General features: G+C 40.2%; 1 protein-coding gene across 9 annotated transcripts in view; it reads right to left on the bottom strand.

The window, feature by feature from the left end:
- The window catches only part of arhgap44a (Rho GTPase activating protein 44a), a 314,883-nt gene that overhangs the window by 35,456 nt on the left and 262,350 nt on the right, over positions 1 to 17,077 (bottom strand). For all 9 annotated transcript variants that reach the window (XM_088000491.1, XM_088000494.1, XM_088000490.1 and 6 more), the window contains 5 exons: positions 15,762 to 15,843; positions 13,785 to 13,865; positions 10,516 to 10,629; positions 9,082 to 9,173; positions 2,510 to 2,690 (listed from right to left, as the gene is read on the bottom strand). In XM_088000491.1, the coding sequence (XP_087856617.1) occupies positions 2,510 to 2,690; positions 9,082 to 9,173; positions 10,516 to 10,629; positions 13,785 to 13,865; positions 15,762 to 15,843 (550 nt within the window). The remainder of the gene's footprint in view (positions 1 to 2,509; positions 2,691 to 9,081; positions 9,174 to 10,515; positions 10,630 to 13,784; positions 13,866 to 15,761; positions 15,844 to 17,077) is intronic.

The following is a 17,077-nucleotide window of genomic DNA, read 5'->3' as shown; positions in this document are numbered from 1 at the left end:
TGACTCAGATGCAAAAAACTGAGGTGACGTGACATTCAAAGTTACAAGTAAGATAAAATTATGGTGCACAGAATATTGTCAGTTTTTCTTTCATACCCACAGTCCGTCAATAACTAAAGACATTTTAAACTGAAAAAATACACCAACAATGCAAATTCAAAAACATCTTTAGCATTTTTACCACTTGTTACATGCTCAATTGGAGTAAATATACTAAGACACATATCGAACAAAAGCTATTATTCCTTTAGATACATTTAATAAGCTTCATGGCAACCTCTAAAGTCTAACCGGAGATATCTAAATATGCAAGGATGACAAATTCACTATGTACAAACAGCAAAACTCAAACTATGGCACATAATTCACTGGAATGAAAAGATTTACAAAATACTAAAAGCTCATTTTACACTGATCATTTTAACGTGCTGTACTTTGGTGGAAAGTCAAAAAATTGCTTACCGCAGTAGCCATGTTGGACAAGATGCAGAACGTGATCTCATGTAATTTGGGCTGTAAACATGGTAAAATGTGTAGTCTGGGCAAGAGTACTCAACTGACATGAATTTACAGCTAAAAGTATTCAGTTAACACGAATGGGAACAAAAGTGTGACAGCAAGAATGAGGCAGCGACACAACTGCAGCATTCCCAGATGGGCAAAAGGTAAAAGAAAGATGAAGAAAATTAAGGAGAAGCTGGTATGAAATGCCTGAACAATACACACCACAACTCAATAAGGAGCATCACGGAGTTACCCACATTAGCACACAGAAGCCTTAGTGTATGTACGCAGTACAAGTTATAAAATGTGGATAACTGGTACAGTAAACACTTACAACAAAATACTGAGGCAAGAAAGTGAGAATATACAAAGCACACCATTTTCTTTCACCAGTTGTGCTTTTCCCTTCTCCCCATAGAAAGTACAGTTCTAATGGGAAATGGTTCCACTGGGATCAGACAACCTCTAGCAATTGCCCAGTGTCCATAACTCATATGTGATCCTTCGTAGGCTATTCAGGTGAGGAGACCCAGCAGAAACAAACCCAATTAGGTCCATAGTAAGGGACTACACACACACACACACACACACACACACACACACACACACACACACACACAGACACACACACTTAGATATGCACACGTACAGGACTACGAACCTTTGAATAATTCCCCTGTCACCCCCACACACAAAGCTAGGAGCATCTGAGTGCCCCCTATTGTTGCCCCGGTGGAGACCTGGAATTAACCCTGGCAAATTTCCTGGTGTATCTGGCTCAGTGACTTACTGATTAAAGCCACCGAGCCAACTGGAGAACCATTTTACATCCACGCCACAGGCATAAGATACAGACACCCACAATGCTACTTAATGGCAGGACATGTGTCAATATTCAACATTCATAAGAATTGTTGATGAGCTAACCCCAAGTGAACCAAACTGGACTGATGTAGCATAAAATGGAACATCAAAGTTTTACTTCGACAAACTGGTTAATTTATAACCTCCCCATTCCCCTTGGGCAGACCCAAGGCCTAAATTTTCAATAGCTTGTTCAGTTCCATTCACTGCAAGGTTCACTCAAGCCCATTCTAAATACTTTGTAAATACATTTTTCCACAGTAATAAGCATCAGCAAACTGTCTTTTGAATGTACTGAAACTTGGTGACACTCTGATGGAGGATTACATCCTTATGAAGGCTTTGCACTGCAGTTGAAATGCCATAAAAAATTATGGACCAAAGAAACACAGTAACTGATTCATTTACAAACTATCCACAAGCTTAGATCTTTATTCATTGAAGGTTATGTAGCCGGATGGGAATAATTCCATATAACTGCATGGCTGGTGGTGAGATAGAACCTTTTACCTATTAATGCTATGAGTGATAACACAGGAAAATCATTCTTCCTGCTCACTCAAAAGGTAAAAATTATTTCATACATACCATCACCACATCCTGTTACCACAGTTAACCTCTCCCATCAATTATCCAGGAAATACACAATTGAATCCACACATACCCCATCACACGTGTTTCTAACTGGTATGAAATACACACACTCAGATTGGTGCAGATGCCTGACATAGTAAAACCTACACTTTTGAATCTGCAACAATGCAAAAACTGTGTGACACTGATACTTTTAGCAGAGGCTAAAGTGATATTTACATTGACATTCGGGCCATTCAGGCAGAGAATTTAAAGTTTTTAAAAACAAGTCCTCTTGAATATTGTGCTGAGAATGTAGATAAAAATAAATTATATTCATGCAAATTTTAATTATTTTCCAACAAATTAAAATAAGAAGTCACTATCCCTGAAATATATTTACATTAATCTCAATTCAAAATATTGTTATAAGGTAGATTTGTACACCGTCCCCATGTATATCGTTTCACTCCAGTTTCTCTCTTCTTTAGCATGCGGTTTTATTCATATGAAACAAAATTGCTCTGTACAGAGCACTGATGAAAGCAGGACAATAACTAGTACCTACCCATCCTTTTTGTAAAACTCCAGCATCATGTTGTCAGTTGCAACGCTGAGTGGTCGCCTGCCTTGGTCGTGCTGCTTGCGGTCAGAATGATCGATGTCTGGAGATGGCATGGAGTTATAGTTTGCATTATGGTTGGTGTGGACCGGGCTGCCATAACTGCCAGTGACATTAAATTCAATATCTGTTTTTAAAAGAAATACAGCTCACAGTCCATTACTGCAGTAATCCAATATCTACAAATTTTCTTCCACTCCAAGTCACAGCATCTTTTATTGTCTCCCATTTACATCATTGTCCCCATTTCCTCAAATAGACTTGCCTCTCTGGTTCCTGCAAAAAAGTAGTGATGTTCCCTCGTCAAACATACTTTCACCATGTACAGTGTTCCTTTTCCCGAATCCCCACTTTGCTGAAAGCAAGACTCACCCTCAAAACCGTGAAGTTTATTACCTCTTGATCTCCCTTCTCACAATGTTCTTACAAGCTTTATACAACCTAATCACTGGTCCTTGCTTTACATCATCACTTATAAAAATAAATCTTGTTTGTGTAATTCTTGGGATGTTGGCAGTGCTGGCAAAGATGCTGTTTTATTTGTTATTACTTGTTAACTTCTGCAGTCTTGCTTGAGTTGGAACAATTTAATATAACCAATCATTTACAATAACATTCGTTTACATAGTCCCCAGAATTTTCCAAAAATAGCAGTTATTCTAGAAATGGAAGGCAGGGAGAAACGCGGGAAAATTACAATCACAGGGAAGTAGTACTGAGTGAATCATTGGAACTGTGGGCTAATAGTTTCCTGCTTTCATAAATACATCCAATGGTCTTAAAAGAAGTGGCTAGTGGGACACTTTAGGTATTGATTTTAATTTTCCAAGATTTGGAAAAGTTCCATTAGATTGATAAATAGTGAATGTAACTCCTTTATTCAAAATGTGTGGGATATAGAAATTAGGAAACTACAGGTTAGTTGGTTCAAGACAAGATGATAGAAGCTATTATTAAAGACATTATAGCAGGACACTTGGAAGGTTCAAGGTAATTAGGAAAAGTCAGCATGCTTTGTGAAAGGTAAATCATGTTTAACCAATTTATTAGAATTATTTGAGTAAGTAATATGTGATCTGGATAATGGGGAATCAGTGGTTGTCCTGTACTTAGATTTACAGAAGGCATTTGAGAAGGTGCCGTGTTAAAGGTTATTCTGAAAAGTAAGAACTCACAGTGTAGGAGGTAGCATATGAGCATAAGTAGAAGATTGACTAGCTAACAGACAGAAGGCACAAATGCACTTTTTTTGGGTTGATAAGATACAATGAGTGGTGTGCCACAGGAGTAGTACCAGGCTCAGGACCTTCTATAACTTTTATAAATGGCTCGGAGAGACTGATGGTGATTGCTAACTTTTATTTTGAAAGATAGGTAGGAAAGGACATAAGGAACCTCCAGCAGGATATGACTAGGTAAACTGAGTGGGCATAGATCTGGAAAATGTAAATCTGGAATATGTAAAAATACAAAGTCGTTCAATTTGTGAGTATTAGGAACGATATGTAAATGGTGAGAGATTGTACAGTTCTGAAATACTGAGGGATACATACAAAATATGAGCAGTGTAGACCTGTGGCTCCTTAAGTCTACTCCACCATTCAATATGATCATGTCTGATCTGCTTATGCTTTAAATCCCACATTTACATCTACCCCAAAGAACATTGATTCCCTTGGCTAACAAGAGTCTAACTGCCTCTGACTTAAAAATATTCAATGACCCCATCTTTACTACCTGGAGCTGGACATCCTAGTTCATAAATTGCAAAACTTAATATGCAGGTACAACAAGTGATTTGGAAAGCTAATAGAATGTTACTTGACATTGCAAATGGAAATGAATTCAAAAGTGGGGAGGTCATACTTCAGTAATATGGGCAATAGTAAAACCATACCAGGAGTATAGTGTACAGTATTGGTCTCTTACGTAAGGAAGGATGTAAATGTACTGGAGGCAGTTCAGAGAAGGGTTATTAGATTAATACCTGGGATGAATGTCTTGTCTTATGAAGAAGGGTTGGAGAGGCTAGACTTGTATCTGCTGGAGTTTAGAAGAGTACGAGGTGACTTGGTGGAAGCCAAGATGGTCCTAGGTGGTCTTATCAGGCTGGATATAGAGAGGATATTTCCTTTTGTGGAAGAATCTCGAACTAAAAGTCCTACTAGACACTCGGACACTCATTAGAGAGAGAGAGAGAGAGAGGGGGAGAGAGGGAGAGAGAGAGAGAGAGCGAGTATAACCTGAGGTGAAGGGTGAGATTGAGAAGAGCAGTCCTTTGTGGTAGCCTAAGCAGACATTGAACCCACATTGTTGGTATCATTCTGCTTTACAAACCAGCCGTCCAGCCAACTAAACTAACCAAACCCCTTAGCTAGAACAATGGAGTCACTATTAAAACAAAAAGGGTTGCCCTTTTCAGACAGAAATGAGAATTTTTTTCTTATTCAAGGTCATGAGTCTTTGGAACTCTCTTCCTCTCACCCTCATCCCTCTTAGATCGTCTCAACACCTTCTATGCTCCCTTTGAGCAGAATTTTGGCGGAGAAGTAACACCTATTCCGACAAGTCCCGACAAACCTATCCCAACAGTCACTGCATCAGAGGTCAGATCAGCTTTCCTTCGTGTGAATCCAAGGAAAGCTATGAGATCGTTGGAGTACCAGGCCGTGCACTCAGAGCATGCGCAGATCAACTGACAGAGGTCTTTTCGGACATCTTCAACCTCTCCCTGTAGCAGGCCACTGTCCCTGCCTGTTTCAAGAGAGCCAACATCATCCCTGTGCCTAAGAAGGCTCATGCAGCATGTCTCAATGAATGATCCTAACTTCGGTGGTCATGAAGTACTTTGAAAGGCTGGTCATGGCATTAATCAACTCCAGCCTCCCCACTAATCTTGACCCACTCCAATTTGCCTATCGGACCAACAGATCCATGTCAGATGCCATATCACTTACCCTTCACTCCTCCCTAGAACATCTTGACACCAACAAAAGCTACGTAAGAATCCTACTCATTGATGACAGTTCACCTTCAACACTATTATCCTTTTGAGACTGATTACTAAACTTAGTCATCTCGGACTAAGCCCCACTCTCTGCAATGGGATCCTCAGTTTCCTGATCCACAGGCCACAATTAGTGAAGATTGGGGACAATATTTCATCTTCCCTAACACTCAACACTGGAGCCCCCACCAGGGATGCATACTCAGCCTCCTACTATACACACTGTATACCCATGACTGCCTCACCAAATACCAGACTAATGCCATTTACAAGTTCGCTGATGGCACCACCATAGTCGGTTGAATCTCAGATGGTGACAAAACAGACTACAGACAGGAGGTGGAAGACCTGGAAAAATGGTGCACTGAGAACAACCTAGCTCTCAATGCCAGCAAAGCCAAGGAACACATTATTGACTTTTGGCGGGATGTTACTCATGCCCCCCCTACACATTGACAGCACAGAGGTGGAATGAATGGACAGTGTCAAACTCCTGGGAGAGGTCATCCACAACAAGCTTTCTTGGACTCTTCATGTGGAGCACCGGTTACAAAGGCCCAACAATGTCTCTTCTTCCTCAGGCAGCTGAAGAAATTTGGCATGACGGCAAATACCCTTGAGAGCATTCTGTCTGGATGTATCACGACCTGGTATGGCAACTGTACCATTCAAGATCGGAGATGGTTACAGAGAGTGGTGAACTTGGCCCGGACAATCACAAAGGCTAACCTCCTATCTATAGAATCCATCTACCAGGCCCGCTGTCAAGGAAAGGAAGCCAGCATTCTCAAAGATCCATCCCACCCTGGCAAAGTTTTTCTACAACCGCTACCATTGGGGAGAAGGTACAGAAGCCTGAACACACGTACCAGCCGGTTTCGAAACAGTTTCTACCTTACTGAATGGACTCACAAACTCTTAACTGTGTTTTTGTAACTGTGTTTTTGTTTTTGCTCTGATAAACCTATTATTTTCTTACCTATGCTACTTAACAATGTGATTTGCCTGTATTGCTCGCAAGACAAAGCTTTTCACTGTGCCTCGGTACACGTGACAATAAATTCAATTCAAATTCAAATTCCTCAAAAGGTGGTGGAAGCAGAATCTTTGACTATATTTAAGGCAAAGATAGATAGATTATTGTTAAGCATGGGGCATTAAAGGTTATCTGGAAAGGCAGCAATGTGGTGAGCAGATTAGCCAAGATAATACTAAATGGTGGAACAGCAGGCTTGTATGGCTGTGTGACAGTCCTCCGCTCCTAATTTATGTGTTTATGTGAGAGCGCCTTGCATCATGCACTGAACACCATCATTGTTTCTATCTCCAGCACGATTTCCTTCAGGTAATGAGCTACCACCTTTACCTACTTGTCTGTCAATCAGAGCAATGGGAAGTAGCAGCAAAGTGATGTCCTGTCACTTGGCAGAGAACAGAAAGTGATTGTTTTGGAAAGGAATGAGGTACTGCATTGACAGTAGCAAATCTTAGTGCCATTCGTGTCACTAACTGTGTGCAGTGCACATTTCAAAGTCACTCACTAATATTCAAACAAGAAAATAAATGTTAGCACTGAACCCAACATAGTCAAAACTAACAGCTTGATGTAAACAGTTTATTATGCTTTTGCTGAATTTCAATATTCCCCAGAGGGATTGTCATTATTGGGAATGGAATGTTTACATTCAGCGTGCAATGTCATTATACTTAGAAGCAGCATAATATGAAGGTTATAGCAATATCCTGAACATTAGGGTGTGCAAAGATTAGCATACAAACATGAGTGCCTCCATATACATTTTTCTGGGCATTATTTAAACTGGGGTGTTAAGCACAGCATAGGGAATATAACCCAAACACACAACTACTGACTTTAGCTGTCTGTTTCAATCACTGATCAAAAGGCTCTTGCTGCATCTTCCATTGCCCAATCAACATCAAGACCTGGATTTGTCATATCTCACAACTACACTTTGTTACAAATTAAGCCACCTTGTTACGTTTTACTGAAACCTAGTGCCTCTGGCCTTGCCTCTTCTACAGACTAAAGCTAGAAGTACAGAAGCTAGAAGTCTGGGCTCCTTACTATTGAAAGGATATTAAATGCATGACAGAATGCCACATGGATTCACTAAGATTCACTGCTTGGAATGAGGAAATACTAATATACAGAAAGATATGGAAAATTGGCGCTTCTTCTCATGACAGTAATGCAGGTTACAGACCTTTCAAATAGAAGCATGGAAAATCATGAAATATGGGGAGGGCAAATAGAAGTAAACAACTTCCAGCAGTTACAAAACGTAGAAAACAAGTTAAAATGGAAGGGATGTTGAACAGAGGGCAGGAACGCATCCCCACCTTGATGGTTGCAAGTCTGCAGAAATGACTTGAAGGTTTTTGGTCAGGCATATTTAATGTGATTGAGGTTGAGATTGGATTGGATCAGTGGATGAAAGAGAAGTGTTGAGATATTTGGGAACCAGTAGATAAACATGATTATAATGAGTTCCTTGTATGGAGGGACTGGTGGGGCCTAGAGGCCTGCTTCCATGTGGGAAAGTCTACTATTGCTCAAAAAGTCTCTTATTGTTCCGTGTTTTTCACACAAGTAGAGTTTCAATTGTTTGACCAAACATTATTGGCCTGAAAATGAGGGTCAGATACTTAAGAAGTGAGATAGAGTGCTCTGGCCCCAGGTCTGTCAATGAGAGGGTGCATCCTTTCACTGACCTTATTAGGTCTCTTAACTAGCTCAGGTTATGTCCTTCCCTCTGGGGACAGGTCGCTGTTTCACCTCCCACCTGGAAAATAAACTCTGAAGAGGCATTACGACAAAAAACCAACAAGGTGACCAGTTGTCGGGAATTCTAATCTCACCTTAGTTGCTTAATAACTCTCCCCACAGTTACTACTGATCATCACCAGCATCTGCAAAGTCTTGCTTTTATAATAGAATGTAACTTCAAGGCTAACACACTCTGACATGAAATCAACAATCACCATCTTGTGCACCAGTAGAAAATTATTAGTTATTGCCATGAAGTCCTTGTCATTGAGACCTCTCGAGCCGAGAAACCTCAGCTTGATCAAGTCTCTGATTATTTCATAAGAGCTATTGAGGGAGAGTAGACTTCCAACACCTCAATAAGTGCTAGATTTGAATAATGTTGTTTAATGTTAAGTTGGGGCTAGAGAGTGTAGTCATTTTGAGAAGACACAGGTTAGGCACTGATTTCCATTTTCAGTCTCATCTCAGTGCGACATGCCCTCAGACAGGAGCCAAAAAGCATGTTTTAATTGCTTTTTGAGGAGCCAGGAGGGGCACACCTGTTACTCTGCTCTGATTTACTGCCATACTGGGCCCCCTCCTGTCCCAAGGAACAGGCCTCGTTCCCCACCATCAACGCCAACCCACCCTCCATGGGAAATTAGAGGGAGCAGGGCTGGTCAAAAGCTGCACAAAAGGGAAAGCTACTTAAAGGGTTTACAAGACCATTTCAGTATTTACCTCCTGGGAAGAACCAATCAGCATGTTGAATTATGGGTTCAATGATCCCTACAATCTGTATTGAGACTGTTGTCATCATTTCAGTCATAGACCTATGGATAAAAAGGGAGTGAACAGGTTAACTTTATTTTAGCAAACAAATTACCCATAAAATGATTGCACTTTGCAAAGAACCATTTTACAATTCCTCAGTGATAAGTAGGGTTATACAAAAGCAGATTATAGGTTCAGTCAATCTGTAATTTAACTGATTCCCGTCACATGGTAATCACAGTACAGGCTTGGTAGTACAAATCTTGAATATTACTGAAAAGAGAAACATGTAACTGAAACTTCTCACCCTGCATTCTTCAGGACAAATAAAAAAGGCCAAATTTCAAACAATCACAACAATTTATGCTATAGGTGAAAAGCGTGCAAATTTATTGGCATGTTAACTCTGAATTTCCAAAGTTTTGTCATGGAAGTAGCAACAGGATCATATGCTTCTAAAACTCCTGGGTGACTCCAAAGTGTCACAGGCTCAAATATATTCCTTTCGTTTGCAGAGAACAGGTCATTACATATGCAAGTATATCCATTCCTTTCAGCAAACAGAAATAAGCCACATTACAGGCTTGACTGATTATCTTCAACTGGCTGTTAGCATTGTTATTGGCACCCTCAGGATTATTCAGCAAGTGCTGCCCAATTATGGAATCCAATCTAACACTAGACATTTTGTTTTGGGTTTTATAAGTATAGTTATTTGAGGACTGTTTTTACCTCTTATGAACAAACAAAGCAACATTCTATTTAATTTGATCAGCCAAGGGCCTATGCCTGAAACCTTGACTGTCCTGCTCCTTGCATGTTGCCTGATCTGTTGTGCTTTTCAGCACCACACTTTTCAACTCTGACTTTCTAGCATCTGCCCTCCTCACTTTTTCTCAACTTTCAAAATGTACAACCTAGCCTGGCATTGCACCAACAGTCTTTTTGGTCTGACAGCATCCTGTTAGTGGAAAATACCAAATACTAACACAACCACCGCATAATAGCAGCACCAGACAGCTCACTTAACCTGTCGTTTAAATGTTTGCGGTGGCTTGCTTTTCCAGTTAAGTCACTGTTGACTGAACAAGTTTCAGGCCCTAAAGTGGCCCTTATCGCCTGTAATATAAGTTGTGTGATTGCTTGAAATTTGACATTCTTGCATTTGACCTCAGGTGGAAAACTTAGTAACATGTCTCTCTTTTCAGTAATCAGAGGAAGTGTGTTGATTTTGTGTACCAGGCTATAAGAACCATAAACTATTTCCAAATTATAAGATGCTCCAAGGATCTACATGGACCTAAATGCCTTTTTGTCTGACTAATTTAAAGTCATAAGTTTTCCAAAATTGGGCTAACAGAGTTTCACAGTAATTAACAATATAACATAATAAACCCTTACCCTTCATTGACTGTCCAGAGCAAGTTGGGTCCAAGAACAATTGCCATGTTACCAGGTGTCATTTTGTTAGCATCTTGATATTCTGTCAGCTTGGCTAGAAATTTTATTAAGTATCTGTAGATTGAAGATACATTGTATTATGTAAATCACTACATTCTATAAAATGCTGGAGATTCTGACTATTGTTTCAATAACTGGCAATTGTCTACTCATCTTAACATTAAAGCACCTTGCTTTTAGAGAGATTAATCAGACAAAAATACACTGTGAGCCAAAAAAGTGTAGAAGGGGAGACCAAAAGCTGATGAGGACAGTGGGTTTTAAGCAGAGTCATAAAGGGGAAACAAGAAGTGGCAAAGCAAAGAGGATTTTTCAGGGATTTCACTGTTTGGGTCACTTGTGGCTGAAAGCATGACTGCTAATGGTTGAGCTTAAAAAGAAGGCACACTCACAAAACCCAAAAGTTGGAGGTCAGGAAAGTGTGTAGGGTAGGAAAGATTGGGTTGGGCAGAGCTGGAGGTGGTTACTGAGACAGAGGGACCTGAGGCCACGAAAGAATTTAAACCCAAAGGGTTGACCTTTCACACCTGAGTCAGGAGTATAGAGACAGAGACATTTTCAGCTCCACAAACCTGGATCAAAAAATAAGACACTGAGAGGTCAGATTTTCATTTAGGGTGGGGAAGCGAATGTTCGTGGCCGTCTGCTGCCTGGGAAACTGTTTGCAGATAGTGACAGGAATTATCGTATAATAGGGAAGGCACATTGTAGAAAAGGTCAGTCTTGATATTCTGGGACTTTATTCATGTTGTAAAGAAGGCAGTAAATCCAAAACCAACACTCAAATCTCCTTCCATGCCCACACACACACTCTCAATGCACCATCCATGCCAACTTATGCCATGTCATGCTCCCACCCTCACTCCATGGCATCTCATACTCTTCATGTCAACTGATGCTTCTGTACTCACACCACACCCTTCATGCCAACTTAGTTCCAACCCATTCTACACAATTCACTCTCATAGTTCTTCATACTTCTATGCCAACAGTGACTCTGCACTCATCCCAATAGCCCTTTATTGTCACTATGCCAACTTAGTGCTAGATAATGCCAAACTATGCTCTTATTCCCACTCTTTCCATTTATGTCCTAAATGCCAACATATCTAGCATCAACCATGGACCTACAACAGGGACAATGTTGTGATGAAATAGAATGATATTCTAAGCATCTATTAGACCTTATCATATTGAGAAAACATTCTAATGGAAAAGTAAGTAATAAATGCTGGCCAATCGGTGACGACTACATTCTATGATTGAATTTTTAAAAACTCTTCAATCCATTTAAATAGATCAATTACTTAATTACTTATTAAAAAATTGTATTAATTGACTCACACTAAAGACAGCTAATCCCTTTACAATAACTTACAACAGTCAATTAAACTGAGATCTAGAAGATCACTCACTATGATGATGATTGATTATGGATCTAGTCAAGCTGCACTAATCCTTGTGTCAATAAAACAGTGAAATAACAAGCTTTACATTTTTGCCTTCAGGCTAGATGTTAGTTTCAAATGGTTAAAGGATCTGCTGATTTAAATTATTTTACAATGTGACAGTGCACAGAACTTCTCCATTTTTAATATACATTCACATCAGCTTCTAATACATATAATACTTCCCCAAAGAACTCTGATAGGTTCAAACCTTCTCTTCAAATGTTTAATGTCATGTTTTATACATCTCAATAACCAAAATTACTTCTGGTAGAAAGCAATTTACTTTTGAATTGGCGAGGGAATTGCATATTCATTAGGAATTCTCCTGTATCTGGAACTCTTTGAAAGTATCCATTTCAATCCAAGAATTCTGAAGGTTTCACTCGGTCTTCTGATGCCCTTTCGCCTCCATTGCTGGAACCTGACAGCAGCCCTCCCCAACGAGATCCAAACCCACACCTCTTCCCTCCATCTGCCAACATGGGACACAATCCAATCCTACCTCTCTGCTGGAAATGACAGTTTGTGGACTGATAGCCCCCCTTTCTTGCCAGACACAACACCCACCTCCTCTCCCTCTCTATTTGATAACTCTGACCTACCTCAACCTGCCCTGAACACACCATCATTTATCTGGCACTCTTTATAGCTTGCATTCTGGCACCCCATCCACCTGGCACACTAACCTCACACCTATCTAACACACTTACCCTTGCGCAGGAACTGTCAAAGTGAGTCTCTGTGCTGCTGAACTTTTTAATTACAGAACTTCTGCTATGAAGACGTTTGATTTGACTTGATTTATTATTGTCACACGTACCTAAGTACAGTGGAATGTTTTGCTTTGTGTGCAGTACAGACAGATCCTACCCTACAAAGTGCATTAGGGTAATAGAACAGAGCAAAGAATACAAAGTTAGTAAGTGCGGATCAACATCTGTCCCCTCCCTCTTCTTCCCCAACTACCCCGACTATCTTGATCTCAAGGGACAGTTAGATTTAAGGTATGTTCTGCATTTCTGAAGGAGCCATGAACAGAATGTCTTACAGGGTCCTGAACAGGGGTCTCTTTCTTAACTCGAGAGTGTGGTGCTGGAAAAGCACAGAAGGTCAGGCAGCATCCGAGGAGCAGGAGAATCAACATTTCAGGCATAAGTCCTTCATCAGGAGGGCAAAAATTCCTGACGAAGGGCTTATGCCCAAAACGTTGATTCTCCTGCGCCTTGGATGCTGCCTGACCTGCTGCGCTTTTCCAGCATCACACCCTCGACTCTGATCTCCAGCATCGGCAGTCCTCACTTTCTCCTACGCTCTTTCTTAACGCAAGAAACTAGGAGCAGAACGGCAATCTGATTGAGATTGCTACTCCTCAGACAATCCAGCCTATTGTCTCACAGGAGAATTTAACTGATTAAAATTTGAGATGTGAAGGTCAAGTAAAAAAATGTTAACCTTTTACCAAACGTGAAGAGTTAAAATAAAAATGTAGAACTGACTGCAGATTCAGATCAAGAATTCCACTGCATACTTCTCTGATGCCCACAGGTTTTCTCAATGGTATGATGAAAACATCAATAAATACCATGCTTTTTGACAGGCTCCACAGTAGGCTTCGTAGGCTCATTCTATAGACTGTTTTGGTAATCCATACAACCAGTGTAATTATTCCTTTTGCAGCACCAGTGCTAATGATAAAATAAGTAGAACGCGACTGTTTAATTACATACAATTACACAATCGAGGCTGGTATTTAGTTACCTGAAATTGTTGTAATTTGCTTTGGGTAGTTTCTCACATGCATTCCATAAAGCTTGGAGCCGCTTCTCTTGCTCTTGAATGCTGGTCATTTTAAATACAGAATGTTACTTATGCATTTTGCAAATAGTTTTCTCATTATTCTGATTCGCAGTTCATAAATGAGAATTTCTTAAATGCATGTCAAAAGAACTTGATTTTCTGGAAGTGAAAATTTGACCATTTCAAATAATATTTGCATCTGCTAGTCTTCAACTGCCTGTGACTAAAATTAGACTGTCATGTAATTTCAGCTATTGTTTTCTTCCAAGCTCAGTTTTGATTTCCATTGCTCTGGAGCTCATTTCTATTGATTTTTATAGCCTCACTGTGCTTTTGCTTTTCCTTCTATTCTCTCTTCTTCATATCTTGCTTGACTGCTTGAGCAAGCAACTACCCAGACCTTTTGCCTAGATCATGCTTCAACTAACCATTGGAAAGTGAATCAAATTTAGCCATAGAGACAAATGCAGTATGTGATTTTCTGCTAGTCCTTGTATAACTATGCAATTGATTTCTATCAGATAGAGAAAAAGAGCTGGAATTACAGTCCAAAAGCCAGTGAAAGCTATTACTAGCTTGATTGGCCAGTGGGCCAGTTTCCCTTTCTGCAGCAACTCTCCACCCCCCAAGCTCTTTTAGCCAAGGCAATATTGGAGACCTGCAGAGCTCCTGTCCTGTATTAGGCAAGTCAGCTTATCAAATTCAGGAAGCACTTAATTGAGACCAATTAAAGGGGGCCAACAGGAAAATTGCTGATTCAGCAGTTGGCAGGGCCAGTTTAAACACTTGGAGGTGGCAAACTGAGAACTCATAGCCCTGCACAGGTCAAGATGCCATCCCTACCGATGTTGGTACAGGAGTATCCATTGGCTATCCTGTAGAGGGGCCCCCAAAACAGAAACGAAATGCCAGCAAGATTCACTCTCTAACTAAAAGAAGTTGGAACGACTGAGGCATCCTTTTGCTTACCTACCTTCCTTTACAGCCTGCTGCTTCATTTCAAGTTGAAAGGCCTCTGATTGGCTCTTCAGATTCTGGACTTTGCCCACTATCCTTACTTAGATGGAAAATCTTTCACCAGGCCATTTTAGGGCTTCACCATTAAGATCACAAAGAATTTCCTCTTGGATTGAGTTTGGCACCTGGGAACAACCTTGACCTCTGTTTCCCACTCACAGAGGGCAAGTCTAAATCCAAAACCTGCTATTTGTCAGGAATGAGCAAACAACTTACTCCTATCTCTGTAAAGGGAGCGATGTGGGGAAATTGCAGGGTAACCAAGTTGCTTACTTTTCTTCATGTGGGAAAGTCTCTACTTTCTGTTTGGGAGCTTCATGTCACAATATGAATGCTACAAGGAAGTTATGTGAAAAATATGGACATGAACCTGGATAATAAGGTATGAAATGAGAAAGGGCCAATCAAACAGCCTGTGTCTTACAAGGACATTGTAAAACTATCTTTTCATGGACTTAACTCTATCGTTTAATTTCTCAAAATAAATTCCCGCATAATTTATTCAACAATCCTACTTTGTAACTCTGCCTTACTGCCCTCTTCTATCCTAAACACCCAAACACCTTCATCTCCTGTCAAGTATTTGATATTTCAGATTGTACTTTTCTGTATAACCTTCAATCAAATTCCCAACTAGATATTTATTCAATTTCTTTTTGAATAAGTAAATTAAATACTTCAATTGATTTCCCATTACTAGGCTTCTGAGGAAATAACAATTTTTGATTATTACATTACCTGACACAACACATCAGGGTAAAATATACTATACCATTGCTTGTTTTACATAATTATCAGTGTGAATTCTTGTTTTCTTTTTTGTCTAGCTCAATGTAATCCAGGATTATAATAAAAGGGATGAACTTTAAATCATAGATGGAGACAGCATGCAATTAAAAGAACTCATTATTAAGTACTTACTTTGATGCTTGTATCCATTCATCATACAATTCAAACGTCATCAAGGGTTCTGGTAACTCTCGAAGATACGATTTAAGAGCCCCTTATAAAGGAAGGCAATGCATTTTCATCTTGTTAATGCAGTAAAAGGATTACTGTAAATACTGTCATAATATCCTGGACCAAATCTTCAAAGATTGAATGGATTACAGATCTCTGGTATATCTTTTTAAATAGAGCTTTCAAAGGTAAAAGAAATATTCTGGGCTATAAAACCCAAGCAAGCTTTTAACAAAATCCACTTGCAAAATTTTCAGTATTTTTTGAAGAAGTGGAATACAGAGTAACCAATATGAAATGATTTTAAAAAAGGATTTTAAATTTTCCCATTTTCAGGAGTTAAAAGTTCCGAAGGTTCTATGATAGTGACTGAGAAAAGGTGAGTGTATAAGGTAAGTGGCTGATGGATGAAGTGAGGAGGCTCTCACATAGGTAAAGTGGAACAAGGATCAGGAGGGTAGATTCCCAGTTAGGAATTGAGCCAGGTGGGTGAGGAGTATAGGGTGTAGGTAAGCAGATGAGTGGTGAATGTATGTCAGGGTTTGGGTCTGGTTGGGCTGGATTGTAGTGGGGAGAGCGGAGGAGAGTATCAGAAGAGTGTCAGTGGGATTGGGCAGGGCTGAGGATGGCACGTCAGGGGTGGTGGGGATGACTGCTTGATGTTGAAGGGTGAGTGGTGAGTTTGAAGTTCAGTTTAATAGGAGGGAGAGTAGGCTTTTAATTCTGCAATTTCCCTGAGTCGGAACCATCCAAATTCTCAATGGACTTTCTCGGAAGGCTCCAGGCACATGGGAACTGCTCATCAGAAAAATCAATGTCCTGGGCCAATCCCATGGAAACAGCTGTGTCAGCAATTCCATACAGTCCTGATCCAGTCTACGTTGCTCCTCCAACCCCCTGGTCATCACAATATCTGGGCCAATTAGCTTACCTATTGAGGTTCTTTTCCAGGAATTCTGATGGGAGCAAAACTTAGTGGGAATTTGGTGTAACACTAGATCTGGCCCCAAACCCTACACCCACTTAGAACCTTGCTGTCTGGCCCTAAGGCCGCTGAGCTTTAACTCTGAGCTACAGGTACCAACTTAAGGAAAATCACCACTGCCCTCATTGCTTTCTCAGGTTCATTTACAGGTAAATTAACAAATTCACATTTTTCCACACCCAAGCAAACTGTCCATAAATTGCCTTGGTTTTCCCAGCACACAATATCAAAACTCACAGACTGTAATGGAAGAGTGCTGCTATCATAGATTACTGACTCAAGCCAATCACTG

The sequence above is a fragment of the Chiloscyllium plagiosum genome, unplaced genomic scaffold (assembly GCF_037043375.1).
Source record: "Chiloscyllium plagiosum isolate Xiang-an unplaced genomic scaffold, Cpla_swu_hap1 HiC_scaffold_25, whole genome shotgun sequence".
Taxonomy (NCBI): domain Eukaryota; kingdom Metazoa; phylum Chordata; class Chondrichthyes; order Orectolobiformes; family Hemiscylliidae; genus Chiloscyllium; species Chiloscyllium plagiosum.
The sequence above is the reverse complement of the archived record's forward strand: the minus strand, read 5'-3'. Positions and strand labels throughout refer to the sequence as shown.